At 44.8% G+C, this 21975-nt stretch overlaps 1 protein-coding gene across 1 annotated transcript; it reads right to left on the bottom strand.

The window, feature by feature from the left end:
- Positions 1–17397: 17397 nt before the first annotated feature.
- On the bottom strand, positions 17398–21499 carry LOC129600002 (uncharacterized). The gene is made up of 2 exons (XM_055498377.1): positions 18355–21499; positions 17398–18257 (listed from the first exon to the last, which is right to left on the bottom strand). The coding sequence occupies exon 1, from the start codon at positions 21398–21400 to the stop codon at positions 19454–19456; it is 1947 nt and encodes a 648-aa protein (XP_055354352.1). The 5' UTR covers positions 21401–21499; the 3' UTR covers positions 17398–18257; positions 18355–19453.
- Between the last annotated feature and the right edge of the window lie 476 nt (positions 21500–21975).

Genomic DNA, 21975 nt, shown 5'->3' with positions numbered 1-21975 from the left:
CAAATCGGATTTCCCAGTAAGCACGGCGAAACCCAAACCGGCCAAAGAGCACTAGTCGTCTGACGACCTCGACATCTCGGCCGCCGGTCCACAGAAAACAAAGCAAACGGATGAAACTAGAAAGGAGTACGAAGCAGCCGAACGAAGGGTGCACGAACTCCTAGGGATAGTCCGTACGATGTCGGCCAAGACTCCGGCACAGCGACCACACGAAATATCACCTAAGCCATCTGAGACGTCGACCAAACCAGCGAGCCCTTGACCTCCAAAAAACAATCTGATGAGGAATCCGACCAGATTTCGGACATCGAAGCCAAGGATGCAATCTCCGGACATGGAGATGAAAACCCATACGAGGGCTTTAAGGGCGACAAGATGGTAATCAGGAGCCGTGGGTCGGATAGCGACGCATCACAATGGCCAGCCCCGGTTGATGCATGCCAACGACTCCCAGGCGAACAGAAGGATGATCCACCAATAGGTTTCCGCACCGTCCGGTTACACGTCGATGTCATACGGAGTATCGCCAGTGCCAAAGAAAACGGTAGGGACGTTTGTCAGTCCCTAGCGCGAGACTTATCGACAAACCTTCTAGTCGCTGGTCAAACAACGCCGTGGTGTACACATCAGCTGATGATGGCAAGGGTCGCGCAGACTGTACACTTTGGATTAGCGGTGGCTGTTCACCGACAATGAGGACGGATGGCCGTGCTGCTACCACAAGATGTCATTAAGAAAGCCAAAAGTACCAGCGGCAACAACCAAGACGATATACCGACGAGAATCGTTCGGTGCACTGAATACATCCGGAACCCTTGCGGATCTTCGCTACTTTGAATCGCCCGCGTATATAACGTGATGTATGCGAACAGCGAACCGAACATTGACAACATTATGGACCAACTAAGAGACATCATCGAGACCTTGGTCGCCGAAAACACCCTCCAGACCACTAACGCGGAACGCGATCTTCCACTTCGATACACCGTACCAGGACTTATAACGGAACAGCACCGGCGCGAATTATACCCCAGGATGTCCTATGCTAACGTGCAGAAATCCCTAATGCTACGGAATGGATCATCGAAGAGTACAGACGAACCACTGTCCGGTGAAGCGGCCGACATGTTGATAATAGCTCGAGCAGACAGCCAGTCGTCTCGATAACGACTCAGCTAAAGCGAAAACCTCAAGCAGCTTTCGAGCCGGTCACGAACATCAACACGGCATTAAGCCCACAGGGACGGGCAAGAGCGGCAAAACCAAGCCAAAGCGCAAAATAACGGTTCGCACCGAAATACACACATTCCCTTCCGCCAGCCTCTGCTATGGAAACTTCACCGGCACCGGAAAAAAAAATAGGAATCTGACTGGTCGACTCAACCAGCAAGTCGAAATTGAACTTTGTCTCACCTGAACAGCAGCCGGAAGCCTACATGGCGGAACCAGCAGCTCAACAAGAGCAAATGGATGTTGACGTGGCCGACCGGATAGCACAGTTACCACCAGTCGAAGTGCCAGCCTGAGAAGACCCTCGTTACGACTTTGTCTAATAGTCGGACAAGGAATCGAAGTCGTTATGCAACATTATTTTATCGAGCAGTCGGGAAGAAGACGGAAGGGCGACACGTGTGTTGGGGGGTTAGGTTTTATTCATAAAGCTAAACCATGGGCAGAAGCTTCTACCAGTCGGTGAACATTATAAGCGGGCAATATGCTAACAAACAATGCAATGAACCAAACAGGCCGAAAAGGTCATCTCCCAAACCCCCAAGCCGGCGCTATTGCAAATGCTTTGCCATTGCTGAAGCGAACTGTTCACGCAGATGGTCTTCCCTTTGGATGTAGCGATTATAACACGCACTGCGCCAGTTGCCCTGGGCTTTCATAGCTTCGACTGGAACATCCGCTGAAGATGCTGCCGTGGTGCCGCCACGTCGAAAGGAGTGAATAGAATAGCCGCAACTGTCTATTCCTGCAGCGCTCAGAGTAAGATTCAGCAGCTGTCGGAAATCCGTATCGGTCATAGGTTTGACAGAGTTGTTCGAGCGGTAGCTAAAAAGCGGCTGGTCAGGAAGTGCTTTATTTATTCGAAGCATCTCGTTGAGCGCAGCGACTGGACATAATTTTGAACCGTCGTTCTGTTTAGCGAGCGGAATGACCAAGCGTTCTTTATCGAAGCGGTTTGTTTTAAGGGTAATAACAAGCAAGTCTGCACCTTTCTCCGTGAAGGTGACATTTTTGCGTAACAGATATCTATCCCGGGTTCTCTCTTTTGACGGAAATAAGTTCGAGCTGCGAAGCAACGAGCAAAAAGCCACCAAGCAAGCGGCCCAGAAAGTTTTGCGTTTATCTCGAGCAACGCAGTCCAGCACATTGTAAATTTGGAGTAGAATGTCTTTGGACATCGGTCGAGCTTGGTGGGGAAGTTCTAGCCGAGAACGCTGGAGGCCACACAGGGCCTCCTTGATAACGAAGTGGTTTATGTCGGGTGGGTTGAGGTTCCGGTCATGGTGAGCTGTAACTACGCCAGACACGTAATTGCATACTGTTGAGTATTCAAGACCATCATCTGCCAGCCCTGCGACGTATAACGCTACCGTGTGAACGGATGCGGGCAAGCTTTGCAGGCGGTAGCGGGAACAAAATTCGGTGAATCGACGCCATTGCGCTTCACGGGTTTTGCGTGTAGCATTTGTTCTGCAATTCGTCCTCAAATTCTGTAAGCGTTTTTCCAGTTTCGCGATTGGGGAAACTGAAACAAGCAGACACTGGTAAGTTTTCAGAGTGAGCAAGCAGTTTAGTGACGAGAGCTATGTAACTGTCGCCATCTTGAATACGACTCAAGGCGTCAGCTGACGTATTTTGTAAGCCGGGCACATGCGTGGCGGAAAACCGGAAGTCATAAACTAAGGATGCATAAAACACGAAACGTAACCACTTTAACGCCACCGCATTTTTTGTTGTGCCACTGTTCAAAAACGCCACCGTGCAGGTATTATCAGTGTAAATACGAGCATGTTTACCTCGCAGGAGCGGTGCAAACACAAGCAGAGCTATGCAAGCGCAGATTAATTCGAGTACATTTATGTTGGAGCTTTCCGGTTCGTTAATTACTGGTACCGGAACCCAGATTTTTTTAAGAAAGCGAGGAGGGTCGAAGCTGACCCACGAGCCGGCAAGCAGGAGGTCGCCCATTAAGGCGCCAAATCCTTTAAAACTAGCATCAGTTGTAATGCGGATTTCATTCCGTACCGTTCCCATCGCGCACTTAACAAGCCCATTTACTCTTGTAGCAAAGGTCATCCACCACTCAAGCTCGTGACGGAGTGCTGCGGTGAGGCGAAGCCGGTGTGATGGGCGTTTAAGCGTCATTAGGGCATCTATAAAGATGCGGGTAAACGTTCTAGCGCCGTAGATGGCCTTTGCTGCATGCGACATGTGTCCAACTAGCGACTGCAATTCTCGTTTTGACACTTTCTTTTGGGACATAAAAGTCGAGCAAAGTTGATGCAGGGAGTCTAGCTTCTCCCTGGGCAGAATAATGGCACCCATGTTAGCGTCGATAATCAAGCCTAGGAATTTAACGCGTTGGGCGGGACTAACGAGCTTTTCCCATTTTATTTCAAAGCCAAGTGAAATCAATAATGAAATTAGGCAATGTTGCGCCTTCAGACAGTCGAGCATTGATTCAGCAAACACAATGAAATCATCAAGGTAGGAAACAATCTTAAACCCTCTGCGCCGCATCATCCGTACGATAGCGGAGCTAATTTTATTGAAAATGCCAGGAGCGATACTCAAGCCAAAGCAAAGAAAGTTATCCACAAAATATTTTTCTCCACTGCCGTCAATATCCCACTTAAAGCCCTGAAACTGCCGGTGCTCCGGCCTAATTGGCACACTGCGATATGCGGCTTTTATATGAACAATTGCATAAAAGCTTTTTGCGGTAGACTGTGCAATCACGTCGTCTATCGAGCTGAATTTAAATGGTTCACTAAATAGATGTGAATTTAGTGAGTCGGGAAATGGCCTGCTACATTCAGTGATGGGACGAGGGACATTTGACCCAGCCTTAGGCACAGCGCCGATAGCGTGCACGCTTATCGGTTTTGATTGTTGCTCTGTAATTTTACCAAGCAAAAGTTCTTTGAATAATGCATCAAGCAATGGTTTAGTAGCCGGATCTAATGCGCTTTTGTAATTGGAACACTCAGCAGTTTTAATCAAAGCCATATCGTCAACAATAGAAAAGCCGAATGCAATCCCATTTAGCAGAAAGTCCTTATCCGGGTCAGAAAACAATTCATCTCGCCAAGCATGGAAGCACTGTGTTAATCGAGAACGGGCAAGGAGGTCAGTGTCAACAGACACATTAAAAACAGCGTTAGTGTTAGAAACAAAACTATTAGCGCAAGCGTGTTGAGCCAAGTCAAGCAGAGCGTCCACATCCGGCTGCACGGTGGTCGCCGCTGCCGCAGTGTCCGCATCCATGGGTGTACTTGCAGTTCGGCCGGGTGCATTGTGTGCGGTTCCAGTTCCGGCACATTGTGTCAAGAAATGCCTGGTTTTGGGCTGGCGGTGGGTTTGGCTGCGGTCCGTTAACGGAGATTCCGTTGTTGCTGGCACGATGCTGTCCAGTGACGTATCCCAGGCGCGAGCTAACGTGTGGACGTTCGCTGTTGGCATAGGGACGAAAACGTCGGAACTCTGAATTAAAGTAATGAGCGCCGATCGAGCTTCGAGCAGTAAAATCGTTCAAGCTACAGTGTTCGCCCTTTGCATGGCGGCGGAATTCCTCATCGAATAGCAGTAAACCAGCGTCATTAAAGAAAATACGTTGACCAGAAAGAAATTCGAGGTAATCTAGCAGTTCAACCAAGCATGGGCTATATGTGCCCTCTGTAGTTCGAGCTAAGCTTACAGCCTGGCGGATATAACCGGCAAAAAGGTCATCGCAAGTTAGATCACTGGCTTTTAAGTTTTTCTTAAAACGGGCTCTGCCACGAGGGTTAATAAATTCATGCGGTTGCTTCAAGTTATACGCCTCGAGAGTTAATTCGAAAAGACCACCTTGATTCGAGCTGTTTGACTCACCATTGTCTGAATCCACTTCACGGTTTGAGCGTCCATAGCTAGTATGGCGATCCGAACTCCGGCTTCGCTGGCGGTGATGTGGTTCGCGTGGCGGTGGGCCGGACACGGTGACCCGGTTGGCGGGACGGAACGGGCGGAGAAACTTGATTAGTTTCTCTTTGTCGGCAAGTTTGAAACCGACGATGTTGTCGGGGAACTGGTCTGATTCGGCGAGGATTTTGACGTCGGCAACAGAGGTGAATTCTGCGTCTTTCAGTTCATCCAGGGCTTTCTTCGAAAGGTTAATACCAGCGGCGAGCTGCTCAACTGTGGACGCATTGGTTAGCGGTGCTGGCTGTTCCACATTTCCCTTCTGCATGTGGTCAAAATAGCGTTGGGCGAGGGCATCTTTATCTGCACCATCTGTGGGGAGTTTTACTGCGGTAAGCAGCGCTTCCAGGTCGGTACGGGTCAACTTTTTAAGGATGTCGACCGTTGACATTTTACAAGCTGACTGCGTTAAATGAGCAAGCTGCCGAGCGAACCACGAACAAGCTAACGAGCGGCTAAATCAAGCAAGGGGAGTAACAGCAAAGGTCATGGCTACTTAATCATAACCTTCATCATCGATCGGAACAAGAAAACTTTGCTGTTCCTTTAAATCATTCAACCAAACGAGAAAGGTCAACTGCTCTTTTACATTTAGGCACGGGTAGAACCGGCGTCTGTAAAAAAATTTACGCCATAACATGCTAACAACAACTTGTGAAGCAGTCAAATGGCGCGCAGGATGCTATTGCCTGCGGTTATATAGGCATCCGTTTCGCAGTGGATCCGGATTCGTAAAAGGCTTCGATGCGAAAGTAGGCAGGCAGCAGACTGACCCCGCTGACTATCTCAAAATAATAACCAGATTCCGGGTGGAATCTTCCACATCCGACCGAACGGACAAATCAGATTATGAACACCATGGATTACGAGGAATGACATCGCCCACAAATCTGGCGCATGGTAGATAACCTACGGTAGTTCCTAATCCGATCCCAATTCCAGAACCTACTGGAACCACACCAGTGGCAATTGGACTTTAACAACACCACAAATACTGACCAGAACATGGAACATCCATATGACCGAGCGAACGCGTTACCACCGATGACCGACCCGTCGCTGCTGAACATACCGTTGTAAAGCCCGGACAGGCCACGCGCGAGCCAACTCGACGCCCGCGGGTAGCAACACGATAAGTTGGAAAGTAGTGCCCAGTTCGTCATCACTGACGCCCACCCGGCCTTCGTCATCACAGCAGCTCAGGCAGCTCTGGACTAACTCCAGTATCTCCCGGAGAAGGGAAAGAACTCCTTACAGCCGCAGACCGCGGTGAGAACTGCGATTGCTGCCATCTTGAGTCAAACCAGATTCTCCGTTTGAACCCAACCATACGAGTGCTAAACCAGCAACCTGTACCCGGAGTCCAACCGAAGTCCCCCCGGAGGATATCGGATAGCACCACCTCAACGAACCCCGTGGACGAAGAGCATCTACCCGTAACAGAGACGGTTCGGCCAGGTGTCCTTCATCCGCGGCATGAACTCCCCCGTGGACAAAAGTCGTCTAACCCCAACAGAAGTGGCTAGACGCCCCAGGTTCGCGGCAATGAAAACGATGAACTGGATCTGATACAACCTCAGGGCTTTGAATGTGCATGAAGATAAAATTCTCTCCAGCAACAACCCCACCTAAGCTTACCAGAGTAACGGGCAGTCTGACATAAGTAGGAAAACGTGGCACAACGAAGCCGAGCCGCGAGAACTACACGCCGATTAAAACCCAAAAGCTTGTTTTGTGTAACGGGACCGCCGAAGTCCCTTGTCACCACAGGCGAGCACAATCTTATGCTGGAACCCAAGCGTAGCGCTGCTGATGAGATTACTGTACTTCTCCATAGAATTCTGTCTTAGAATGAATGTTCACTTAGGAGTAGCCGGTGGAATGATTTTGGCTACTTTTATGAGATCTGATTTGGTATTATTTTATGAATAAAACTGGTGAAAGGCGACTCAGTTCTGGTTTGATTAGTTATATTTTATTAAGATCTCTCATATTTATCATAATTATTAGCCCCCTTCGTATGGGATTAGTGTAGTCCAGGGGCAAACCACTACACTTTGCGCTCCTGGCAAGTACGAACTCTATCGCCTATCGGAGAGTATTCAGTTTTTTTTGTATTTCCTGGATGGAAGCGAGCGATCGTCCTCGTACTCGCAGTGCACTTCTCAGAGTAACTCCTGTAAAGAAAGTCCGAAAACCAAGAGTTCCTAAGATAGGAAACTTGAAAAAGCACGGTAGCCCAGTATCTGCAGTGCAGTGCAGTGCAGTCACAGTGCCTGTGACGGTGCCATCGTCTGCGGATCCTATTCAGCCTTCTGTCGGTATTTTGCTAGAAGCAGCAAGATGTTCCGCAGTCCGCCAAATAAGGTTGTGACTCCTGTTCAGGAAGAAATCGACCGAAGAACCTCTTGCACCAACAGCTTCTGTGGATACGGCAGAGGAACGTAATACCCGTATCGATTCAGAAGTGGATTCTCTCTTCCAGGAGAAATGAGCTGCGAATCCTAATATTTTCCCGATGGATTTTATGATACAGAGGATGACGTTGATGGAAATAAATTGCAGAATACGAATCCTGGAATCAGACGTAGGATTTGGGGAGAACCCGTATGATATGCGATCGGCGTCAAAAACCGGATTGAAATTTTTCGTTGCCGAATTCCATTCCATTTGCAATTGGATCTTCCCTGCGGTCGCGTCATGTAGTGAACCAGTTTGTGCTGAACAACTTGACTTTGCCAGACTCCTTTCAGGCGTCAGTTTTCTCAAGTAGAATTGGAACCTCCACTGGGGGACATCATCTCCATCAAGTTTGGTTGTGAATTCCAGTTTCGGAAACCCGGTGACGGTCTCAGCGGTTTCCCTGCCTACTGTCACTACAACGTACAGTACAATAATTCCTTCATCAGGATAAGTTTCTTCAACATATACAGTAAGTGCACAGATGCATCTTATTTTCAGTACCGGCCAAATCAGCAGCGAATGCCGTTGGCCTTCAGTGCTGCAGTCTGAGTGGCCGGCTCAAATTCGTACCGGGAACCAGATGATGTCAGAGCGACGACGTAAACTCTTGGAAGAAAGGCGTGCAGCGTCTGCGGCGGGTAATCGACCGCCAATCAATCCGGCAAAACACGACGAGGCGCAGCTCAGGTGAGTCTGTGCCGCGTGTGAAAAAGCCTCCTGAAAATTGTATATGGGAATGATTTTCGGTAATTCTGTATATAAGAAGCAGCTTTCTGAGGCAGAACACCCAGTTCATGGTCCAGATACGTAAACGAATAATAAATTAAATAATCGTGAAATTAGTTGTTTATTTGATACTGGTGCTGCATTTGCAGTGTGTTGGAGTTATATTAGAATTACTCAATGTGGATGTGTAATTTAATATCTGATCATATGCACCCAGTACAGTGATCCCTAACTGATGATACATATGGCCTAAGTCCTGTGTAAGTGAGTGTGTTCACCGTACCCTGTGTGGTACTTAAAGTCGTGTCAACAGCATTTATTACTTGAACATCGTGTATCAGTCTAATGAACAAGACGACGGGAAGTGTGTTGGTTCGTTATAGGATACGTGTAATCAGTACATTATTTAATATATTCTAACAGATTGTGAGACCTTCTTGTCTCTGTGCAGGAAGTTAGTCTTGACCTTTGGTTGTGTAGAATTCGTACAGTGTAGGAATCCGGGGTTTATCCAGTTCCTTGTAGAATGTCTTTAAACGGGATCAAGATAACTGTGTTGGATGATTCGAATTATGCACGGTGGAGAGTGCAAATCGAGGATGTGCTGACCGGAGAAGACGTTTAGTCCATCGTGGATGGGACGCAAGCGATGCCTTTGGATATTAAGGAGGATGAGAAGAAGCATGCGCTATACAAGAAGTGGATTGCCGGAGATGGCAAGGCCAGGAGTATTATCCGTGCCACGATTGACGTAGCAACGTTTAATCGGTTTAGAGACTGCAAGACGTCGAAAGCAATTCTCGACAGGATTAAGGCGCTGCGGGAACCGAAGACTGCCAATGACCTTATATCGGCAATGACAGAGTTCTTCAACGTGAAGTGGCAAGAAACGGATGACGTGAATACCTTTATGGCGACATTGCATGTGCAAGCAGCAAAGATAGATGGGTGCGGGAAGCCGACGGAGATGAATGATAAGTGGATCATTGCGAATGCGTTGTCAAGCTCACCTGCGAAGTATGGATCATTTACTGCATCATGGAATATGATGGCAGAAGCGGATCCTAAGTGATCGGTGTTCAGAGAGAAATTGCATTTGGCTAAACACTCGATTAAAGCACAGGGCAAAAGCGATACGAAGGTCGGCGAGTCATACCTTGCCAGAAGCAGCCGTTCTGTAAGAAGGGTTTTTTATGGAAGGTGCAACAAGTGCGGTAAAACCGGACACAAAACCGTAAACTGTTGGTCGAAGCCGAAAAGAAAAGCTAAGAAAGCGAGCAGCCATGTACACCCGTACGCCTTTGACAATACATCGGAATCGTTGATGGCATCTGCTCTGTTTGCTTCCGGTCAAATGCCAGGCATCATAGCAGATAGTGGTGCATCGCACCATATCTCGAGCCAGGATCGGTGGTTTGCAAGAATCGAGAAGTTGAAAGTCCCATTGAAGTTTACCGTGGGAAACAGTAAACGCATACGCGCGACGCATGTTGGAAGTTTCAACATCGAAGTCTCAACGGACGGCAATTGTTAGAGACCGGTGGTGTGGGGAGAAGTGCATTTCTCACCAGACGCGTGCAAGACGACATTGCTGTCAGCGATAGCGTTGGAGCAGAAGGGATTTAAATTTGCCCATGCAAACTAAAAGATGCTGATAAGCCGGAACGGAAAGGAATTCGTTTGTGGAGTACGTTGTGATAATACAACATACCGGCCATACATCAAAGTTGTGGAAACGGAGTCTGCAGGTTGGGCAGACAAAACGGCTGATGGTGCGGCTCATGTAATGGAGCAGAAGCATGCCAAAAAGGAAGAGAAACCTCCTGCGGAAATAATTGCGGAAATTCAAGGTCAGTACAAGCGACAAGTTGAGCAGTTGACAGCGCAACTCGAATCGGCGAAGCGATCCAAATCATTTACGTAAAAAGGAAAGTCAAAGTTGCAGGATGAGCTGGTCAACATGGTCAACAAGGTGGAAACGCTGAACAAAAAGAGAATTATCACCAGGAAGATAATAAAGAGAATTTTTTAAATACTTACTATTACTTACTATTCCCATTTTTCCCAATCAATTACTTACTAATTATACTAAATAAACTTAATTTAATTTTAAACTCAATGTTATTATCATATTTCGGACGCTTGTGCATTTCATGAAAATACACTGTATTGATGCAAATCTGTATTTCTACTGTATTTAATATTTATGCGATCTGTAAAGGCAAAATCTAGCGGCAATTTAGCAGCACAACTGTGCTGCAAACTGCATAATCGGCTTGCCGGGCTGCTGCTGCATTGCATTGTGTCAACTCACTTTCAAGTTCCTATTATTTATACGTAACGTAACCGCAGTTTCGTGTTGGCGGTACATTGCGTTTACGTGGACAGCGATACCACCGTCTGTTAAGGCACCAACTTTAGTATGCAACGCCGTTAATGATGAACCTGCCCCAGTACAGCAATAATAATGAGTCTTTCATCTGGTTATTCGCTAAAATTCGATTAGTAAAAGAATTAGTAAATAACTTTTATTTAGCGAAAGCCAAATCTTACTATTTACTTACTATTTACTATTGTAGCTGAATATTTACTTACTTTTACTAATTTTGCCTGTAAAACTTTACTGTTTACTACACATTTAATTTTAGGGAAGCTTTTACTAATTAAATAGCATTTATTTAGTTTTATTTAGTAGCACATCACTAAAGATATCCCGGATGGTACTTAAAACCGTGTCAACAGCATTGATTATTTTAACATAGTGTATCAGTCTAATGAACAATACGACGGGAAGTGTGTTGGTTCGTTATAGGATACGTGTAGTCAGTACATCATCCAATATATTCTAACACTGTGATTTCCAAAAAATTTTGTAATAATAATAAAATCCTTTATCAGGAAATCCAAATTACCAGCATCTCTATATAATAATAAAAAAAGCCTTAACAAATTCCAAACAAAGATCCCTTTTCTGTGTGACACACTTAACCAAACTTGGGTGTCTGTATGTCATTCGATAGCGCCAGGTTTGCAGATAATGCGACAAGAATCAGCTTTTGAAAATAATGTACAGTTTAAAAGAGAAGTTTAAGAAAAGCTCACATACAAAGTCTATGGGAAAAGCGAGGAACCCACCACTGCCCAACCGACCAAACCACCACTGATTCAAGCAGTCAGAAATTCATATCTGTAAATTCCTCGAAAACGTGGGTTTAAAAGCGTTTACAGATCAGTTCAAAAATTTAATTTGTTTTGACAATGAATTTCTTAAGTTTAAGAAAAAGCCTCGAAATGCAAGATTCAAACCGTGAAAGCAAGTTTAAACGAAAAAGTAAAGTAACTTACTGCTTGCAGCTGCATCCCAGGTGGCTATCAGGCGCGGGTGTTTACACTATCCGTTACGCACTTCTATTATTAGCCGTAGTATTCCGTTCTTCGAACGATTTTACGATTCCCAACATTATTCAGCGCATTAACCATGGTTCCACAACGTCTGGATTTTGTGTTTCTTTGATTGAATTATGAATAGCGAATGAATCGCATTATTTATTTGTAAACGTTCTCCTTTCTAGAAACATTATTTTATTGTGTATGACAATGCCGCGAAAACAGCTTTTAACATGCCAAGCTAAATCACGGGGAAGAAAGCAGAGATCCTCCAATGCAACTCCTACCCAACGAACGCAGCGTCAGAATATGCAAGGTAGCGTTGTCACTGGAGGTTTGGTAAATGTCTGAGATTCAAAGGGCTATATTATTTTGCAGAAATTCCAATGGCAAGGAGCGTACGTACGTGGCAGAAACAGCGACCTGCATGATAGTGAACACAGCTGAGTAGGTGGTAAATTACTGATCTATTATGGTTTGCAAACTCTTTTCGTCACATTTTGCCACTCTATTACTTCGATTAATATATTTTAGTCAGGGATCCGCTCTCGCAGATGAGCAACGGGAAGCTAACGGAAGCGATTTGCGACGGTATAATGACCCATGGTGCGGAGAAATTGCTGTTGTATTTATTGCACCTAACGGTGAGCCGCCTGCTGACCGCGATATTGTGATATATCATTTTACGTATAATTAAAGTATGTTCTATAATACACACTACACAGTACTTGCTTATTTATAGCACTTTACGTATATAAACTATGTCGGCTTCTCTAAATCGACTTATCTACAGCCCTGCTCCACCAAAGTGACCAAACACGGGCAGTCTCTCCCAGAAGTTGCCATAGGTCCCCTGTCGGCAAATTAACAAACCTTTAATTTGCACACGAATACCGTATATTATGTCCAAAATCTCCTGTATTTACATTTTTTCACGCTGAAAGCGTGCTTGAAATTACGGTGGGATCAAAACTAGAGGAGACCTTAAAGAAAGCAACTCTTCTTCCATGGCTACTTATATACTCTGTTGCTGCCATAATCCAAAATTGAATACCGTTTAACACGCAAGTCTATGGGACCAACACGTTCTTCGGTCACCTCGAGCACAGTTCGGGCAAGAAGTTTTTTTGCTAACCCCTACCGTACACCTCTAGAATCATTTAAGAGTTTCCCTAAAAGCTCACACGAAGATATTGCTGGGTGCAGGTTGTATAGTTTCAGGTATACGCATGGTAAAAAATGACCCCTACCCTTTCCTCTTAATTGCCCCTTCAACAGTTACCAACACCAAAGTTTGAAGAGGAAAACCTAAAAAAACACAAAAGTTTTTTAGATTAATTTTGTACAACCGCCCGCGCGTGGTGGAGCAGGGCTGTATGTCGGCTTTTCCCGCATGCTAACATGGGGTTGATTGGCGATAAAGCCAGTTTTTTCCTTGAATCTTCTGCAGTTTAGTAAGCAGAAAATTACTACCGCTCAAAAGAAAAGAAAACTAGACCACCTGCGCCAGCTGTTTTAATTAAGCATATATAATTCGTTCGTAAATGTCATAAATCATCTCATAAAATACTCGTATGATCGTATCTTTAATGCATCTATTGAAGTATCTCCTATGCAGTCTTCTACCATTCATTGTTACACACAGTACAGTCACTAAAAGGAATAATTGCTCAGTTCTTCACAATTCTTACCGTGGTTAGGTTTAATTCAATTCTAGATATTTCTCTATATAGTGCTAGCTTCGCTTCGGTCTTTCAGTGCTAGCGAACAGCGGTGCACTTTCCTAGTATTTATTGCACCTAACGGTGAGCCGCCCGCTGACCGCGATATTGTGATATATCCTAAAGAGGGCCTCCGGTCTCGGATATCACCGCTTAGTCCACATTGTGACCCCATGGTGTATCCGCTTCTATTTCCGAGAGGAGAATTCGGCTGGCATCCAGAAATAGCGCACGATCCACAGCACAGGACAGCCCCGCGTTCATGTCGCACAGCTGCAGTTCTACTCATATCTTTTTGCTGTGCGCCCTATTTTTAGTTTGCTGCATGCGTCGGGAAAAACTTTTTCTGCAGTATACTATAACGCGGGGCCGTATGGACGCCACGCGTATCCTCGACAGCGAAACAGCGGTGAACCCGGATGAGGCTTTATTGCCGAATCTAATGCGCACCGTGGCGCAGCAAACACCAGACTAACAAGGAAGGATCCTGCAGCCAGTGAAACTGTGCTGCAGATCCGTCAAAACAGCGCAGCAATGTGCGGGTTGGAAATCCCCAGAAACAGCGAATAGCTACTCAGGAGGGCGGAGCGTCCCTCCGTTACAATACATATTGTTGATGCCTACGTGAAGGTAGAAGGTTGCCGTTTGCAGTTTATTCGGATGAATCAAAAACACCTGCGAACTGAATCGTATGCGGAACTGCTGGATCCTATAAACAGCATTGCGGCCGACAACAACGTGGCTGCTGGAAAAGAAGTTGTTCTGCTATCAACATTCATCGGAAGTAATGTGCAACAGAACTACCAGGATGCAATGTCTATTGTCAGGAGGTACGGAAAGCCGGACATGTTCATCACCTTTACTTGCAATCCGCAGTGGCCGGAAATTAAAAGCAATCTTCAGAAGTGGGAGCGTGCTCAGTATCGTCCCGACTTAATTGGAAGGTATTGTTGGTAATGTTACCACACTAAAAACCGTAGATTTTTGGATGTCATTTACCGGGAGACAAAAATTTCATATGTCATGCATTTCTAAACCCATTTTCTCTGCGTCGCTTTACTAACGTCCGAAATAGCGATTGAATCTTAGAACTGTTTAAGTACTACTGAACACAGTTGAATCTAATTTTCGGGTTAATATTTTCGCGTCCTTTAGTTACTGGGTTGTCGAGTCAACTTTTATACCTTTTTGTACAGTGAGTCGTATCTGATTAGCATATCACTCATTGCATGAAAAAGTGCCAAGTTGACTCGACAACACAGTATCCGATTACAGAGTTCCTTGTCAGCGGCGTTTTTGATTTCACCTTTCTGAGACGACATATCCGTGGGAGTCGGTTTCACCTTCTGGACCTCACGTTGCTCAATAGCGTCAGCTGTTTCGCGGTTCGGTTTATCGGCTTTCGTATATATCGCTTCGATTTGTTGCGTTCTTGTCAAGCCATGATCGTTAATGGTAGCAGTGAGTCGTTCGGAACTTTGTTTCGAATGATATTTGGCTACGATAAAACCATTCTGTCGGTTCCTGGAAAGGTCATTCTCTACGTCTATAGCAGCATCACGCCGTGACCTTTTTTCATTTTTCACTTTTGTTAAATTTCCAGCTTGTCGACCGAAGCGAAGCGAAGGTCCTCTATGTTCAAGATAACAGGAATTTTTGTCGGTCATGTCGGTCACGCAGTAATCTGTCCGTCGGTCACGCTGCTCACGCCCTAAGTTACAGCAGAAACCTTATATTTGTGTGAACCTATACAGGGGTGAAAACCGGTTCCCGGCGCTGCTGCCGCTGCCCGGCTCGAATGTGAGTACATATGGTTAAATTTATGGCAGTACATATGGTAAAATCTGGCGCGGTACATAATCACCATGTTGAGCCGCAACGTAAAATTCCAGTCGGGTGGCGGCAGCAGCAGGAAGACGGTTTTGCCCACATATTTTGAAAAGTATGTGTGTCTTTCACTGCTCTGTGATTACTAAAACAAAGCAGAATTGTAAAAATTTGGGATTTTCGAATTCTGTAAAAGTGGAAAACCGGTTTTTTTTACATTGTAGGCGGCCCGTTTCCAGTTCTTGGTGATTTTTTTTTATGAAAATCGTTGTGATTTATTGACTTTGCTTATTGATTGTTTTACTGTAGTGATTAATTAGTGTCTCTTATGCTTAGAATTGCATGAGCGAAACTTTTGCTACGGCATTAGGCTACTGATTGTACCTTAAAGAGCATAATTTTTGCTAGGCTTTGCCAGGTGCTGTTAACCTATACACAACTATATTTTTGCAAATTTTTTCCGAATCACACATTGCCAAAGTTAGCATAATATTTTGATTCACTTGGTTCACTTAGTCGAATGATGACATCTGATAAAAACGTGGGTCAGCAATGATAAAAGAGTGTCGGGTGGAAAGTTGAAAGGGAGAATTTTGGTGCCAAAAAATCTTTTCTGAGAAAAGAAACTAAATGTTTTGTGTACGAAATTTAGTATCAGCGACCGGCATACTTCACTCAAATGGGTCAATATGTTTATTTACGGGCGGAATAAGATTTATGATTTTAAAAGTACCCCATAGTTAAGTTGTACTCCATAGTTAAGTAATTAGTATAAGTATTTTTCTGCAAACTCCTTATGAAGAAGTACAATAATTATTGTACCTAAACTAAACTAACTTGATAATTTTTCTCTGTTTGAGCTCTGTACGTGGACCTGTTTTATCTGTGAAATATTTGTCGATCTTCTTCCCTGAAATGCTCTACTGTAAACTTTCGTTCTGAGGCTGTTGGCAAACCATTCTGACTGCAAAATACAGGCAGCGGATTTTAATGTTAACTAAAAATATGTAAATCTAAACTATGACCAAAATTCGTAACACGTGATTAGATTTTGTTCAGAATGGACAATCTTACGGAAATTTCTAGCTTCGCTTCGGTCTTTTAGTGCTAGCCTGCAGCGGTGCACTTCCCTAGTTAGTTCAGTTTAACTGTTACTACCGTTTCAAAATCCTTTTACTCTTTCCAAGGTCTTCCTTTTTCTATTTCGGATCTCTTCGCTTTCCTCTTTCGCTGTTTCAAGTAGCAGAGGGCGTGCCCTTCTGTCTTCCTCCTTGTTTAGGACCGGTGACCTTTGAGGCCACACATCACTTTGACGGCCACGCTCTGACGCTTTATCCGGTAATTCATTTTCGGTAGTTGGTAAAGGTGGATCCCAGTGCTTCAAGCGATCTACTGAGACGACCTCTAATTCGGCCTTTTTCTTTGGTTGATGCGCGATAACTTCGGCTTCATTTATCTCTCATCATTTGTGCCACTTTGAACGGTGATAAAGACAGTTCATACGGTCCTTGTACCGTCTCTTCTTCAGTAGTTGTACCATCGCTTTTCGGATTTCTTTGGCCCACAAAGACGCAATTCGAAATCAGTTCTTTGGTAATCCAATCGTCGAGTAGGACTGTTTCGTACATGCACCATGTATCGCCGCCACGTTCTAGGTGTTCCCCATCCTTCTGTCTCTTCCGTGAAGGACACTTTCTTCTTTAGCCGGTAGCTAAGCGGTCCTGAAACTCTTCTTTTTCGCGCCACTTTTAATTCCAGTAAGTAATTCCGGTGTAATTCCAGTGAGTTTTACTTGCAGTGGTTTGACCACTGGGGTCTGTTGATCCTGGGTGACAAGGGTCTGAGATATCATTATCAACACACCGTCGCCAGTAGTTTATCCATTTCCGTGTTGCTATAACAAAGCTTCTAACACATGACAACCATTCTCTGTATTTTTATCACTCATATCGTTCAACATGTGTGACCAGTAAAAATGCCCCCCCACCCCCTGTCCACCCGGACATTTTTGCTGTGTCCCCCCTGCCACCACCACCAAAACGTTAACCCTTTCGCCAGAATGGAGGAAGGGTTAACGGCGGCATGGCGGACCTACAACGAAAAGCTGATTTTAAGGTGAATCGGTGCCTATGAAAAACTGCTACCACTACGTTAACGCCACCGCTACCACTGGTACCACCGCTACCGCTGGTACCACCGCTACCACTACGTTAACGGTCAAAAAGAACTGAGGGGCCATGGTCACCAAGGGGACATTATCGCTGGAATGCAATTATTGATATCCGGCATGAAGGACATCATTGCCGGAACGAAATAAGGTGTCCGGCATGGGGGACATTGTTGCTGGAACGAAAGTAGTAGTGTCCGATATGGGGGACATTACTACATTATTTCCGGAATTAGTTGACCGAAGCGCAGCGAAGGTCAAGATTATTAAAAAAGCCTTAGTAAAAGTGTCAGCCCTATTAAAAATGTTTCGCATATTATTGTTGATGGAGAAAGTCACAGCCATTTCTCCCTTCTGGACATGGTCCGCTTTTTTCCCCTATTTTTGTGCTATATGGTCGGCTCCTGTCGGAATTTTTGGCTGTCGCTGATGGAGTTTGATACCGGGAGTGTGATCCTGAGCTTTCGCAACGGAAACAAGTTAAGCATTACAAAGCTGCAATACAGAGCCATGACGTCATCCGACTGACCGCGATGACGTCCTGATAAGAGCTTCCGTAACGGACAGAAGTTAAGCAGAGCATTGGAGCTCAAATAGGAAGACCTTCGGTGCGCCCCGGCCAATCATTTTGGAAACTGCTAACAGTGCACTAAATCTTCTTATTGCCACAAATTCATCAATGTGTTCAGCAGGTCCTAAAGATGACGACAAATGACCCAGACAGGTCCCGGTTGGTGGATCAGGCAAATCATCCTTGTGAACGTATAAAATGCTGTCTGTAAATCCAAAAGACATGCGTACCAATGAAATGCACTTGTAACAACAGCAGTGCAACAGTTCATCAGTATCGTGATACAACAGTCGTTCTCTGACCATTTCCATGAATTTCAACAGATGTAACCGCGCACAGGCTGTAGTAAAGGCCGCAATAACAACGTTCGTCTTGCGACTTGTTGCAATGTACATGTAGTCTCTTTTGGTGCGGTATTGAACAACCATCACTTCGTCGGCAACCAGATCGAATTCTCTATTTCGTACTTGTTTGAAAAAAGATAATCATGAAGCATCTCCTTCTTTTCAGTGAATGAATGCCCTGTTTCGTCGGTTTCCGGAAAGCAGTATCGCTGTGAAACGCGTGGATGTCAACATCCAAAATTTAAAATTGAATGCCGCATCTCACCTATAACGCGGGGCCGTATGGGCGCCACGCGTATCCTCGACAGCGAAACAGCGGTGAACCCGGATGAGGCTTTATTGCCGAATCTAATGCGCACCGTGGCGCAGCAAACACCAGACTAACAAGGAAGGATTCTGCAGCCAGTGCAACTGTGCTGCAGATCCGTCAAAACAGCGCAGCAATGTGCGGGGTGGAAATCCCCAGAAACAGCGAATAGCTACTCAGGAGGGCGGAGCGTCCCTCCGTTACACACCTTTTTACTGATTTTATTCTGAGCTGCTAAAAGCGTATTTTTCCATGAAATATTGTTTTTTGCGGGAAAAATGTGTAACGGATTGTGTTTTTGCTATTAATGTCATCGCCGCTGTGCTTTAAAACAAGCTCGCTGTTATATACGAGAATAAATATATATTTTACATCGATTACTCATATTGAAATCGGTCATTTTGGTATAAATCGATGGGTTATTATATGGTCTCTAATATCTGCATTTGATTCAAAAGCTATCAATAAACTATATGATTATATCACAATTCTGACAAGGGGACTGCTTTTGTTTTAATTGTTTTCAAACATGATCTTACCAATAATGCGAACCTCTGCAATTTAAAAGCGGCGACAAGCAGTGCCTAAATGTTTACGACACCTCAATTGTAATCCAAATGCGGTGGCACGCTATTTGATTCAGAAATGTGGTTTTCCAAGAAATCCGTTTTCATGGCCTGAGGCAAAAAGACGCGATCTTACTCGTTTGTTATCCACCATTTACCCATTTACTGCTTAACTAAAACTGCATTAGAAAATGTGGTCCGATGTTCGGAAGGCTTCGTCCAAATGTCCGTTCGATCCCCAGTGATCTTGGTTGTTCTTATACCAATTTACTGTGTCGGAAAATCCGTCCTTGAAGTCAATGCTCTGTTCCCATCCCAACGCTTTCAGCTTCGAAAAGTCAACTGCGTATCGGCAGTCATTATATGGCCTGTCTGGTACATGAACAATCCAATCTTGCAGGTGCACATCCTTTTTGAAGACTTCCTGCAGTAACAATGAACAAATTTGCAATATAGACACCTCGTCTTGCGTCCCAATGTTGTAAATCTCTCCAATTTGACCTTTTTCAATTATAAGATCAAGTGCACGACATTTGTCAAAGACGTGCAAAAAACGTCTTACGGCCTGTCCAGACCCATGAACTGGCATTTTGCGCTGCTTTAAAATAAGAAGAGCAAACTTCGGTATTGCTTGAGCAGGGTATTGATAAGGCCCGTAGACATTATTGCACCTGGTGATGATGTATGGTATGTTATACGATTTACCATAAGACATCACGAGACATTCGGCAGATGCTTTACTTGCCGCATACGGGTTAGTTGGAAGAAAGGGAAACGTTTCTGAGCTTGATCCCTGCACAATTTCACCGTAAACTTCGTCAGTGGAAATATACACCAGAATCTGCAAGGTTTTGCATTTACGAACAACTTCCAGAAGTACATGGGTGCCCAAAACGTTTGAACTGGTGCAATCCATCGGATGGCTGAACGACTGGTCCACATTGCTGGCTGCAGCAAAATGAACTACGTGTGTAAATGCAAAATCTTGAAAAAGTTTTGAAACCAATGGAGCATCCAGTAAACTTCCATAAATAAAGTGGTATTTAAAATGGCCAGGGTTTTCAATGTTCTTGGGGTTGGAGCTGAACTGCAAAGAATCAAGATTCACTATGATATCGTCTGGATATTGCTTGCTCCAATAGTTGATGAAATTTGACCCAATAAACCCACATCCACCTGTTACCAAAATGACTTTTGAATTCACTGTGTCGACACCTTTAGATTCCCGTATTGCAATGATGCGTCGAATTCTCTCTTTTGCCGGTGCCAGCTTTTCCGGAACTTTGTATTTCGCTTTCAAATGCTTAGGGAGTTCAGCAAACCATTGATCGAATAGCTCCGTACTCAAACAGTTATTTGATCTTTGGGCCAACAAAAGCTTGTTTTGTTGTTCTATGGTCATTAGTGAGTATTTGTGCGGCCGATTTGATATCTGCTCATACATATGTACGATCTCTTCGTGCTCAATAACTCCGGGGTTCACTGCATTGATGGTTCCACGTTTTCCGTCAAGAAGACATGCAACAAGAAAAGGTAGAATATCTGGTAGTACGGAGACGGAATTTGGTGAGGATATTATTCTTTCATATCCCAGAACCTTGGTAATGAAGTCCCTGGATGAGCTTTGTTCAGTAATTGGCATCCTGATTCTTGCGCTCAGCACATGCGAAAAATTTTTCATTATTAAATCCGTTTGACCTTTCACCACGGAATAAGAAGATCCAACGAAGTTTGGTGGCTCCGCTTCCGTGAAGCACTTGTTGCTCTTTTGAGGATGTTCGTCGTCATATTCAAAAATGCAACCCGATCCTATGTAAAGAACGGGAACCGACGATGGAGTACGATGCGCCGCCGATGCCTGGGCGATCAAAACGGGTGCAGTGAGATTCGCAAAAATGTTTTCGGGTAGTTTGCCAGGCTGCTCCAGGTAATCAATAGAATTGTAACCAGGTCCCCACGTTCGACCCAAGCTGCAGATAACATAATGCGGCTCGGTTGTTTTCAGATCGAGAAGTACGTCATCAATGGATAATACACGACTTCCTTTGAATACTTTGTCTCCTGCGTTGCGCAGGATGTCGGCAATCAGTCCCCCTATCCAGCCATCAGCACCATACACAAGGAACTTCATTTTACCTTACGTTTCGGAAAACGGCTTACGTACGCTTTGTAAATGTAAAAGCAAATTCAAAAGCTACCTTTCTGCTGTTGACGCGGACCGCTGTGTCAAATTTATACTGTATGACAACAACAGCCTCCAGTTTATCTTAGGTAAGAGCAATTGAATTACATACCCAAGCAGAGCCGCTAGGTCTAGAGCCGGGAAACTGCACTGCGTAAGAAAAGCCTACAAGCAACATACCCCAAAGCGATTATTGTGCCCAACGAAACTTCGCCGTGCATCAAAAGTGTTTGACTTCAATAATTGTTGTTTATTGTTGTTTAGTTGACTTTAGTCGTGCTTTCATTAAGGATACAGGATATGAAGTAAAGCAGATTTTGCAGCAGGTAGCAGGCCCGCGCTCAAGCTCGGACTTTGAGTTGGACTACTAAAACTTGGACTTCGACCACACTCAAACTTTTGAACTTGGACTTCTTAGTTCGGACTTCCAAACTCGGGCTTCTTAAGTCGGATTTGGACCATTTTGGTTTAGTAGATTTTTAATTTTCTTAGGTTTTTTTGTTGTTGTAGGTTTGTGTCACGAC

This window comes from Paramacrobiotus metropolitanus, unplaced genomic scaffold (genome assembly GCF_019649055.1).
Source record: "Paramacrobiotus metropolitanus isolate TYO unplaced genomic scaffold, Prichtersi_v1.0 Parri_scaffold0000160, whole genome shotgun sequence".
In the NCBI taxonomy this organism is placed as follows: Eukaryota; Metazoa; Tardigrada; class Eutardigrada; order Parachela; family Macrobiotidae; genus Paramacrobiotus; species Paramacrobiotus metropolitanus.
Note: the sequence above shows the minus strand (reverse complement) of the source record. Positions and strands in the feature narration are given on the sequence as shown.

What these genes read in the sequence shown, in the direction of transcription:
- LOC129600002 (XM_055498377.1), bottom strand. Translation starts at nt 21,400, where the DNA reads ATGAAGTTCCTTGTGTATGGTGCTGATGGCTGGATAGGGGGACTGATT.